General features: G+C 44.5%; 1 protein-coding gene across 1 annotated transcript; it reads left to right on the top strand.

Annotated features, from left to right (window-relative positions):
* Positions 1 to 4,605: 4,605 nt before the first annotated feature.
* LOC115147739 (uncharacterized) lies at positions 4,606 to 12,354 on the top strand. Its single transcript, XM_029690038.1, has 3 exons — positions 4,606 to 4,890; positions 8,276 to 8,532; positions 8,951 to 12,354. Exons 2-3 carry the CDS (start codon positions 8,301 to 8,303, stop codon positions 12,337 to 12,339), a joined length of 3,621 nt encoding a protein of 1,206 aa, XP_029545898.1. The 5' UTR covers positions 4,606 to 4,890; positions 8,276 to 8,300; the 3' UTR covers positions 12,340 to 12,354.
* The last annotated feature ends 390 nt before the right edge of the window (positions 12,355 to 12,744 follow it).

Here is a 12,744-nt window from a genome sequence, read left to right as displayed (position 1 = left end):
TGTATTTCCTGTTATCACTAATGGCCTAGAAAAGATGATGCCCAATCTATAGATCATCTCTTTCCCTCAACACCTCATGGCATAGTATGTTATCGTATCTCACTGTATACAGATCTAAATGTTGTTGGCCAATCCCAGACTGTGTTGTTACCAGTTCCACATCAGACAACCAATAAGAGTTGTGTCCACGGCTTTCATAGGAGGTCATAGGTGCAATTCGGCTCTTTGGGATGTCCCTTCAGTCGAATAGAACAGTTCATAGACTTTCCCAGAGGATCCCTGCTATCCTTGGGATGTCCATACCTCTATCAAGTATAAATGTAAATTGGTTAAGTTTAGTGTTAGTTTAGGGTAAGGACATCCTAAGGAATCCGGATAGCAGTGACCATTCATAGAGTGAGAGACTGGCACGGTATTTGAGAGCTCGGCGGCAACACAGACATTCATTTGTTTGTTTATTTTTTACAAGTGGCAGAAGCGATTTTTGAGTGTTTGCCCCAGATAGTTTCCTTATTAGAGACGATGAAAATAATTACCAAGATGTCCTTGATCCAATTGAGGAGTAAGTAGGCTATATTTAAGTTGTGATATCGTTAGAAAATATTTAGGTCTACTGTGTTAAGGCAAATGTGGTTTATTTGAAAATAATACTTTTTTGTTGATAACGTATTGTCAAAAGCACATAGGCAATATTATCTACTGTGTCGATAGTGGAGTAGGCTAGTGTATAATAACGTCATTTTATGTGCTAGTATTATTTATTTAATGAATTAATTCAATTGTAAATGAAATAACTACTTTTCACTGAAGAAGGGAAACAAGGTACAACATGCAACTTCGATGGAAGACCTAAAATCAGGCCTGACAATATCACAACGGTATCCTAATATAGTGTGGATACAGTAGTAGCCTATTCTACAACAATGTAACTGTATGTGCTAGTATTATTTATCTAATTGATCAATTAAATTGTAAATGTGGATGGGTACGCTATTTCATTCAATGATTACGTTATTGTACAAGGTAGATACAGGAGTAGTCTATAGTCTACAATGATTACGTTATTGTACAAGGTAGATACAGGAGTAGTCTATAGTCTACAATGATTCCGTTATTGTACAAGGTAGATACAGGAGTAGTCTATAGTCTACAATGATTACGTTATTGTACAAGGTAGATACAGGAGTAGTCTATAGTCTACAATAATAACGTAATTGAATGTGCGATAGTAACATTTATTTCATTGATGAGTACAATTGTAAATGCGGATGGGTAGGCTACTTCATTCAGTGAATACTGAATATATTGCTATCTCTGGGAGAATGTTAATGACGGCTTTTCAGCTGTTGATCTATGGCTACCACAAGTAACCACATCCTCTTCTCCTGTTCAACTACTTTGCCACCACACTACAAAGGACTGTACATATACCCCTGTGCCCATGTCAGTGTAACATGATCCATCCAAGGCCTCAACTGGATGCCTAAAATGTGAGAAATGTATGCAAGATGCTATAGTGTGTGTGTGTGTGTGTGTGTGTGTGTGTGTGTGTGTGTGTGTGTGTGTGTGTGTGTGTGTGTGTGTGTGTGTGTGTGTGTGTGTGTGTGTGTGTGGATGGATGGAGTTCCAAGTAAAGACTTGATAAGATGGCAAAGGCGATAGTGATGAGAGTGAGAGCATAGAGTATGAAAATAAAGACCCCCTTCGGATCTAAAATGAGTGTGGGGTGCCGCTTGTGTCTCCTTTTTGTCCGTTTGAGGATACCACAGTCACCACTGGTGGAGGTTCTTGGAACACTGCGATTTAAGTCTGAGCAGAGGTTGACGAAAACCTTCAAAAGCGGTGGTGTTATGTTGCGTGTTATCTTGAATAGCAGGCAGATGTTTGAGTACAGAATCAAATGGTGTAAACTTAACAGGTTAAACTTGTTGAGTACACTCTTTGAGAAAGGGGTTCCAACAGGGTTCTTTCGCTGTCACCAAAGGAGAACACCTTTTGGTTCCAGGTAGAAGTCTTTTTGATTCCATGTAGAACCCTCTGTGAAATGGAGCCCAAAAGGGTTCTACCTAGACACAGAAAGTGTTCTACCTGGAACCAAAAAGGGTTCTCCTATGGGGACAGGGGAAGAATCCTGTTAGTTTGTAGATAACACCTTTTTATCTGAGTGTAGGCCTCTATTGCAGTCGTGGTTCCGTGGATATCTGTGAAAAATAAAATTCCTTGGTGGTGGTGGGTTAAGATAATCAGAAATACTATGAAACATCCCCACTTTTAGCACACATTTGCAAGCAGGCAAAGTAGCCTATGTGTGCTGAGGCATGTGTGATCACTCAACATTGACAGGACCAACAAAAAAGACATGCTTGGGACTCCCGAGGGGCTCAGCGGTCTAAGGCACTGCATCTCAGGGCTAGAGGCACCACTACAGACCCTGGTTTGTTTCCAGGCTGTATCACAACCAGCTGTGATTGGGAGTCCCATAGGGCAGCACACAATTGGCCCAGCGTCGTCCGAGTTAGGGTTTTGCTGGGGTAGGCTGTCATTGTAAATAAGAAGTTGTTCTTAACTGACTTGCCTGGTTAAAGTAGAATAATAATGTTAAATAAAGGTTAAATCAAAAAAATATTTAAAAACATGCAAACAAAAGATGACGTGTCTAACTTGCACCATTATGCAATTATTAGGTGACTAGATACACTGCTGCTACATTGACCACCCCATTTGTTTTGTACAATGCTACTACTCTCTGTTTATTATCTATGCAGTCACTTCACCCCTACCTAAATGTACAAATTACCTCAACTAACATGTACCCCCTGCACACTGACTCGGTACCGATACGGCCTTTATATAGACTCATTATTGTTATGTTATTGTGTTACTTTTTATTATATATATATATATTTTTTTTTTTTTACTTTAGTTTATTTGGTAAATATTTTCTTAAACTTTTCTTGAACTGCACTGTTGGTTAAGGGCTTGTAAGTAAGCATTTCACGGTAAGGTCTACACTTGTTGTATTCGGCACATGTGATAAAGTTTGATTTGATTTGAAATAGCTAATCCTGGCTACCAATGTTCTATTATTAATTTATTGAGGCAAGCAGATCAGAGATGTCAAGGTGGTACTCAAGCATATGCCATGTGTGTGACACACATATGTATGGTCATATTTTTATGTTTTATTTTGTTTATTTTGCCTCCCAGGTATTTGCAGTTAATGTATGTATATAATTACTGCCGCTAGGGGAGCTGTGACGTCAATGAAGTGAGTTAGTGAGATATTTAACATTTCTTCTTCATGATGGAGAATGACTAGTTCTGAAAACAAACCTTTCTCTGTCTCATCATTTTATCCATAAAACATCTCTATGAAGAATTGCATGTGTTAATCCGGTAAACTGGGAAATGGGGAGAAAACTAGGTAAAATCATGACATCAGTGATTTTCAGGTCAGAGAAAGATGCCAGAGATTCCGAGTTGGATGACTGTTCAGAACAAAACGAAAATGGTATTACCTTTGCTGATCTTCGTCAGAATGCACTCCCAGGACTGCTACTTCCACAACAAATGTTGTTTTTGTTCCAAATAATCCATAGTTATGTCCAAATACCTCCGTTTTGTTTGTGCGTTCAGGTCACTATCCAAAGGGTAACGCGTGAGCGCATATCGAGACAAAAAAATTCAAAATGTTCCTTTACCGTACTTAGAAGCATGTCAAACGCTGTTTAAAATCTATTTTTTATGGTATTTTTCTCGTAAAATAGCGATAATATTCCAACCTTACAATAGTGTATTCATTCAAAGACGAAAAGAAAAAACAGCATGGTCGCGGGACCGCGCATCTCCAATCTCTTAGTCACCAGGCAGACCACTGACAAACTGAGCTACCATACTCTGCCCAGAGACAGGAGACGCCTCAATCCGCATTCTGAAGGCTTTAGAGAGCCAATGGAAGCCTTAGAAAGTGCCGCGTAACAGCTCAGATACTGTTGTTTCAAAAGGGACTAGAAAGAAAAACTACAAATTTGCAGACAGGCCACTTCCTGCTTGGAATCTTCTCAGGTTTTTGCCTGCCATATGAGTTCTGTTATACTCACAACCACCATTCAAACAGTTTTAGAAACTTTAGAGTGTTTTCTATCCAAATCTACTAATAATATGCATATTCTCGTTTCTGGGCAAGAGTAGTAACCAGTTTAAATCGGGTACGTTTTTTTTCATCCAGCCGTGAAAATACTGCCCCCTATCCCAAACAGGTTAAACTAACACCTAAAAGGTAGACATTTTTAAGGCGTTCATGGTAAGATCATTCATAATAAACTTACACACAAACTGGCACGTGACACGTTACGCTACATGAACACTATGTCTACATGACGTGTACGTGTCACGTGACGTGAACGAGTCGGCAGTTTGATGCCTTAGAAACAAACTTGTCTCCATTGACAGTCCATGTTAATTCATGGAGTTATTTTATGGCTAGGAAGACTTTAGGTGACTTGGTGAGAGGGATCAGTAGCTTCACGAGGCTTAATTCTGGCATGAATCACCCCCCATAGTCCAGCGACCAAATCGCACATGAGAACGAGTCGCAGTAACAGAGAAGGGGCGGGTTCTTATGATACACTGACTAGCCCAGGCATATAGCCCGTTTCCAATTCTTCTTCTTCAAGGGTCTATTGTATTCATTAACGTCATAGATAGGGCTATTGTTGACCTATTTAAATAGGCTATAGACAAATACGAGAACGAGGCTATTATCGGTTAATGTCCCACAAAAAGAGTAAGTAACTTTGACGTTAACTTCAAAATTCGCAAATAGCGCTCAACAAGGAAGTAAAAACTAAACACCATCAGAAGAATACCAGACGAAGAAACTATTATCAGGTGAATCTTTTTTTTCTTCATCTTTAGGTAGGAGGAAAGACTTAGTCTACTTATGCCATAATGTATACAGTGTATCTCTTCTCTAGGCAGGTTTATATGGACAATCGACAAAAGTAATATCGGACCAAAAAATTATAATAATTGCGTCATGTGTAATGGAAACGGCAGATATAGGAGACGTTTTCAAAAGATCGACAGGTGTGGATTTTTCTTTTGTCGGACTTTCTTTATTGTGACAAATTATGATGGAAACGATTTTTCTTGAATAAATGATCATTACCGAATAGGCTACTTTTGTAGGTACGTAGGGCATGTGATGTCATCACGTGACTATAAGCACCACTTCAAACTATGAAAAATAATATTTATTTGCAGGACAAGGATTGTCCTGACTTTAAAGAATGCCTGAAATGCCTTGCCTTGCTTTTCTGGTTGGCTGGCAAGTTTCACCATTCAATTATTCAAGATCTACTGGAGTGCACGTTTCACCGTGGCGATATGTATGAGGATTATTAGAATATGGCAAATATTAGTCAATTATTGCATTCTATCCATGCTGGCTTTCACGGGCTACCTGAGACATGAAACAGATAGTTGGGAGGGCAGACAGGCTACCTGAGACATGAAACAGATAGGTGGGAGGGCAGACAGGCTACCTGAGACATGAAACAGATAGGTGGGAGGGCAGACAGGCTACCTGAGACATGAAACAGATAGGTGGGAGGGCAGACAGGCTACCTGAGACATGAAACAGATAGGTGGGAGGGTAGACAGGCTACCTGAGACATGAAACAGATAGGTGGGAGGTCAGACAGGCTACCTGAGACATGAAACAGATAGGTGGGAGGGCAGACAGACTATCGCCAATTCATTAATGCTCATTTTATTATGTCATTACGCAAAGCTATTTTTATTTAGACAAGATAGTTAATTGGATACGCACCCTAGCAGGCAATTGTCGAATCTGTTTTCTATGCGAACTTTCTAAATGTTGCCCAAAAAAAATCGCTGGACAAGTTAATGGAAACATAAGCTAGGTTTCCATCAAATTGGAGACAGATTTTAAATGTGAATATTGTAATATCTGCATAAAATCAATATGCGCATTTCCCCCGATCAAATTGACTTGTTGTGGACAGTGGCGATTTTAGCATGTAAATCTTGGTGGGGCAAAAAAACAAAATATTTGGGATGCATGTCAGTAAAACCACAACACTAAACAATACATTAATTACAAACTGTTAGGGCCTACATAAAGCCGTACCAACAACAGAGTCCCAACAGCAGTCCCAACACCTTACCTGTTGGGACTACTGGGAAGAGTCCAGTCGGTGTGTGTGGGTAGAGTCCAGTCGGTGTGTGTGGGTAGAGTCCAGTCGGTGTGTGTGGGTAGAGTCCAGTCGGTGTGTGTGGGTAGAGTCCAGTCGGTGTGTGTGGGTAGAGTCCAGTCGGTGTGTGTGGGTAGAGTCCAGTCGGTGTGTGTGGGTAGAGTCCAGTCGGTGTGTGTGGGTAGAGTCCAGTTGGTGTGTGTGGGTAGAGTCCAGTCGGTGTGTGTGGGTAGAGTCCAGTCGGTGTGTGTGGGTAGAGTCCAGTCGGTGTGTGTGGGTAGAGTCCAGTCGGTGTGTGTGGGTAGAGTCCAGTCGGTGTGTGTGGGTAGAGTCCAGTCGGTGTGTGTGGGTAGAGTCCAGTCGGTGTGTGGGTAGAGTCCAGTCGGTGTGTGGGTAGAGTCCAGTCGGTGTGTGTGGGTAGAGTCCAGTCGGTGTGTGTGGGTAGAGTCCAGTCGGTGTGTGTGGGTAGAGTCCAGTCGGTGTGTGTGGGTAAGTCCAGTCGGTGTGTGTGGGTAGAGTCCAGTCGGATGTGTGTGGGTAGAGTCCAGTCGGTGTGTGGTGGGTAGAGTCCAGTCGGTGTGTGTGGGTAGAGTCCAGTCGGTGTGTGGGTAGAGTCCAGTCGGTGTGTGGGGTAGAGTCCAGTCGGTGTGTGTGGGTAGAGTCCAGTCGGTGTGTGTGGGTAGAGTCCAGTCGGTGTGTGTGGGTAGAGTCCAGTCGGTGTGTGTGGTAGAGTCCAGTCGGTGTGTGGGGTAGAGTCCAGTCGGTGTGTGGGTAGAGTCCAGTCGGTGTGTGTGGGTAGAGTCCAGTCGGTGTGTGTGGGTAGAGTCCAGTCGGTGTGTGTGGGTAGAGTCCAGTCGGTGTGTGTGGGTAGAGTCCAGTCGGTGTGTGGGTAGAGTCCAGTCGGTGTGTGGGTAGAGTCCAGTCGGTGTGTGGGTAGAGTCCAGTCGGTGTGGTGGGGTAGAGTCCAGTCGGTGTGTGGGTAGAGTCCAGTCGGTGTGTGGGTAGAGTCCAGTCGGTGTGTGGGTAGAGTCCATTCGGTGTGTGGGTAGAGTCCAGTCGGTGTGTGGGTAGAGTCCAGTCGGTGTGTGTGGGTAGAGTCCAGTCGGTGTGTGTGGGTAGAGTCCAGTCGGTGTGTGGGTAGAGTCCAGTCGGTGTGTGTGGGTAGAGTCCAGTCGGTGTGTGTGGGTAGAGTCCAGTCGGTGTGTGGGTAGAGTCCAGTCGGTGTGTGGGTAGAGTCCAGTCGGTGTGTGGGTAGAGTCCAGTCGGTGTGTGGGTAGAGTCCAGTCGGTGTGTGGGTAGAGTCCAGTCGGTGTGTGGGTAGAGTCCAGTCGGTGTGTGTGGGTAGAGTCCAGTTGGTGTGTGGGTAGAGTCCAGTCGGTGTGTGTGGGTAGAGTCCAGTTGGTGTGTGGGTAGAGTCCAGTCGGTGTGTGTGGGTAGAGTCCAGTCAGTGTGTGGGTAGAGTCCAGTCGGTGTGTGGGTAGAGTCCAGTCGGTGTGTGTGGGTAGAGTCAGTGCAAATAGAAAGGGGTTCAATGCAAATAGTCCGGGTAGCCATTTGATTAACTGTTCAGCAGTCTTATGGTTTGGGGGCAGAAGCTGTTCAGGAGCCTTTTGCGAGGGGAAAAACGTGCACCCCTTTAGGTATCTAGGACCGAGTCTAGAAAACCATGATGATAAAGGCTAGCCTGTACTGCAGGTCCCTGTGTGTTATGATAAAGCCACTAGCCTGTACTGCAGGTCCCTGTGTGTTATGATAAAGCCACTAGCCTGTACTGCAGGTTCCTGTGTGTTATGATAAAGCCACTAGCCTGTACTGCAAGTCCCTGTGTGTTATGATAAAGCCACTAGCCTGTACTGCAGGTCCCTGTGTGTTATGATAAAGCCACTAGCCTGTACTGCAGGTCCCTGTGTGTTATGATAAAGCCACTAGCCTGTACTGCAGGTCCCTGTGTGTTATGATAAAGCCACTAGCCTGTACTGCAGGCTGTACTGCATACACATTTTTTTTTGTTTTGGCTGTTAAACTTACTCCTTATGTTGTCTCTCTGTCTCTCTCAGGGGAGGACACTGACTGTCTGATATCATGGATCAGACTCCTCAGTCTCTCACTCCAGCCCAGCATTCTGGTCCTTCGTCCTCCATTACGTCTCAACCTGCCCCTACACCGTCCTCCATCATGGCTCAACCTGCTCATCCACTGTCCTCCATTATGGCTCAGGGTGGTTCTGTTGTCGCTGCACCCCAACTTGTTGGCTGCAATGTCGGAGGTTCAGTTTATCAACAGATCAGTGTTACTATGGCTTCGCATGGTGCTGGTAAGACAATTCTTTATTGTTATTTTTGTAGCTCCACAAAAACAAGACCAATTATTACAGAAATGTTGATTAGTTAATATGCAGTGTCCCTGTCAAATAATACTATACAATTAAGCTAATATTTTGTGTTCTGAAAGGGTACGACAGTTGAACTAAGCTAATGAGGTATTTGTAAGTTGTATTCTTCAAGAATTAATGGGTATACAGTATATAATTAATTTTAAAGTCCAAAAATGGATGTACCAATTGTAGACTAACACACACACACTCATAAAGTACGCCCATAAAGGAAATTGGACTTTGAAACCAGTAACTGAAGGTATTGTGTTCGTTACGTTACTGAATACTGCAGATAAAAACACTGAGGTAAAGATACTTTATACATCCAACGACACTATCAATTTTCTTTCCTCATTAGATGAAGAGCTGCCAAAAGTCAAGGACAAACACAAGTCCAACATGAAGAAGAAGTTTGGGAGCATCTTTGAGGGGCTTGGAAAACGGGGAAACCCAACATTGCTTGACAAGATCTACACAGAGCTCTACATCACAACTGGGGAGAGTGAAGGGGTTAATAAAGAGCATGAGGTATGGCAGATTGATGATACGGCTCGGACCACAGCATTTCAAGACCATGCAATCAACTGTAATGACATCTTTAGATCTTTAGACCCTAAGACAGAGGAACATAATGACAAATCCCAATCCAAACAAGAGGTACCCATCAGAACTGTGCTGACAAAGGGAATCGCTGGCATCGGAAAAACGGTCTCAGTGCAGAAGTTCATCCTTGACTGGTCAGAAGGAATAACCAATCAGGATGTAGATTTTGTCTTCGCACTTCCATTTAGGGACTTGAATTTGATCAAAGATGACTGCAATCTATTGGAACTCCTGAGTGACTTCCACCCTGATCTAACAGATATGAAGGATGCAAAGAAGGTGGTCAGCGGTAAAGTCATGTTCATCTTGGATGGCCTCGATGAAAGCCAACTTCCACTGTGTTTCCGTGACAACAAGAGGTTGTCTAATGTAACCAAGACAACATCAGTGGACGTGCTGCTGACAAACCTCATCAAGGGGAATCTGCTTCCTTCTGCTCTCCTCTGGATAACCTCCCGACCAGCAGCAGTTGATAAGATACCCTCAGACTGTTTTGACCGTGTCACTGAAGTTCGAGGATTCAACGACCCACAGAAAGAAGAATACTTCAAGAAGAGATTCAGTGATGATGAGAACCTGGCCAGCAAAATCATCTCCCACATAAAGACATCAAGAAGCCTCCACATCATGTGCCACATACCGGTCTTCTGTTGGATTACTGCCATGGTTTTTGGGAAAATGTTGAGGGAAAATGACCATGGAAAAGTCCCTCTGACTGAGATGTACATTCGCTTCCTACTCACTCTGACAAACATGAAGAACAAGAAATATAATGGGAAAAACGAACCAGATCCTCGTAATCTGTCAGAGTCTGACGTACAGATCATTCTGAAGCTTGGAAAACTAGCCTTCCAAAACTTGGAAAAGAGCAATCGGGTGTTTTCTGAAGACTATTTGAGAGAGTGTGGCATTGATGTCAACGAAGCCTTCTTGCACTCAGGGATGGGCACAGAGATCTTCAGAGAGGAGGACCCAATGTTTCAAGCAAAGATGTACAGCTTTGTGCATCTCACCATTCAAGAGTTCTTTGCAGCACTCTATGTTGCTTACTCATATGCCAGTGAAAATGTCAACCCATTTTGTTTAAGAGACTACCAAGAGCTACCAAGAACAAATGACAGTGATTCTGGGGACACATATTTTGGAGACAGGGATGATGACTACAGGGCTGATGACTACAGGGATGATGACTGCAGGGATGATGGCTACAGGGATGATGGCTACAGGGATGATGACTGCAGGGATGATGGCTACAGGGATGATGGCTACAGGGATGATGACTGCAGGGATGATGACTGCAGGGATGATGACTGCAGGGATGATGACTGCAGGGATGATGACTGCAGGGATGATGACTACAGGGATGATGGCTACTGGGATGATGACTACAGGGATGATGACTGCAGGGATGATGACTACAGGGATGATGACTGCAGGGAGGATGACTACTGGGATGATGCATGCAGGGAGGATGACTGCAGGGATGATGACTGCAGGGATGATGACTGCAGGGATGATGACTACTGGGATGATGCATGCAGGGATGATGACTACAGGGATGATGACTGCAGGGAGGATGACTACTGGGATGATGACTGCAGGGATGATGACTGCAGGGATGATGACTGCAGGGATGATGACTACAGGGATGATGACTGCAGGGAGGATGACTGCAGGGAGGATGACTGCAGGGAGGATGACTGCAGGGAGGATGACTACATGGATGATGACTACTGGGATGATGGCTACGGTGATGATGACTGCAGGGATGATGACTACAGGGATGATGACTACTGGGATGATGCATGCAGGGATGATGACTACAGGGATGATGACTGCAGGGAGGATGACTGCAGGGATGATGACTACTGGGATGATGACTGCGGGGATGGTGACTGCGGGGATGATGACTGCGGGGATGATGACTGCGGGGATGATGACTACAGGGATGATGACTACATGGATGATGACTACTGGGATGATGACTGCGGGGATGATGGCTACGGTGATGATGACTGCAGGGAGGATGACTGCAGGGATGATGACTGCAGGGATGATGACTACAGGGATGATGACTACAGGGATGATGACTACAGGGATGATGACTGCAGGGAGGATGACTGCAGGGATGATGACTACTGGGATGATGACTGCAGGGATGATGACTACTGGGATGATGACTGCAGGGATGATGACTGCGGGGATGATGACTGCGGGGATGATGACTGCGGGGATGATGACTGCGGGGATGATGACTGCGGGGATGATGACTACAGGGATGATGACTGCAGGGAGGATGTCTGCAGGGAGGATGACTACATGGATGATGACTACTGGGATGATGACTGCGGGGATGATGGCTACGGTGATGATGACTGCAGGGATGATGACTACAGGGATGATGACTGCAGGGAGGATGACTGCAGGGATGATGACTGCAGGGATGATGACTGCAGGGAGGATGACTGCAGGGATGATGACCGCAGGGATGATGACTGCAGGGATGATGACTACAGGGATGATGGCTACGGTGATGATGACTTCAGGGATGATGACTGCAGGGATGATGACTACAGGGATGATGACTGCAGGGAGGAGGACTACTGGGATGATGCATGCAGGGATGATGACTGCGGGGATGATGGCTACGGTGATGATGACTTCAGGGATGATGCTTGCCTTGATGATGCCTGCCTTGATGATGACTGCCTTGATGATGACTGCAGGGATGATGACTGCAGGGATGATGACTACAGGGATGATGACTACAGTGATGAGGGCTACAGGGATGAAAGCTGGAGCGAGGACGAAGACTACATGCCACAACACAGCGGTTCTCAGCAGCAGCAGAAAACATTGCATGACTTGCAGAGGAGTGCGGTGGATGAATCTTTGAACAGCGAGACCGGTCACTTAGACCTCTTCCTCCGCTTCCTTCTGGGCATCTCACTGGAGTCCAATCAGATCCTCTTGAAAAGCATACAGCTCCAGACAGAGGGAGACAAAGAGAGCATCCAGAAGACCATCCAGTACATCAAAGATAGGCTTTCAGACAAAAAACAAAGACAATATCCTTCCCCAGAGAGGTGCATCAATCTCTTTCACTGTTTGATCGAGTTGAACGATACCTCGTTTGTGAATTAAATTAATGTCACGTCCTGACCCTGGTAAGAGGTCATTTTTCCTTTATGGAGTGGTCAGGGTGGGACAGGTGGTTGTTTTGGATGATTTGGGGTTTTCTGTTTCTATGTGGGGTTTTTCTAGATTTCTATTTCTATGTTTCGGGCCAGGTATGGTTTCCAATCAGAGACAGCTGTCTATCGTTGTCTCTGATTGGAAGCCATACTTAGGCAGCCTGTTTTTCATGTGTGGGTAGTTGTTTTCCGTTTAGTAGTTTGGAAACCTGACGGAACTGTTGGCTGTCATTTTGTTTCTTTTGTAAAGTGTTCTATTTCTTCATTAAACTTCGAGATGAGCACTAAACACGCTGCGCCTTGGTCTACGCCATTTGACACCTGTGACAATTAACCTCTTAATAAATGGATCACT

Source organism: Salmo trutta, chromosome 14, assembly GCF_901001165.1.
Source record: "Salmo trutta chromosome 14, fSalTru1.1, whole genome shotgun sequence".
Lineage (NCBI taxonomy): Eukaryota > Metazoa > Chordata > Actinopteri > Salmoniformes > Salmonidae > Salmo > Salmo trutta.
The sequence above is the reverse complement of the archived record's forward strand: the minus strand, read 5'-3'. Positions and strand labels throughout refer to the sequence as shown.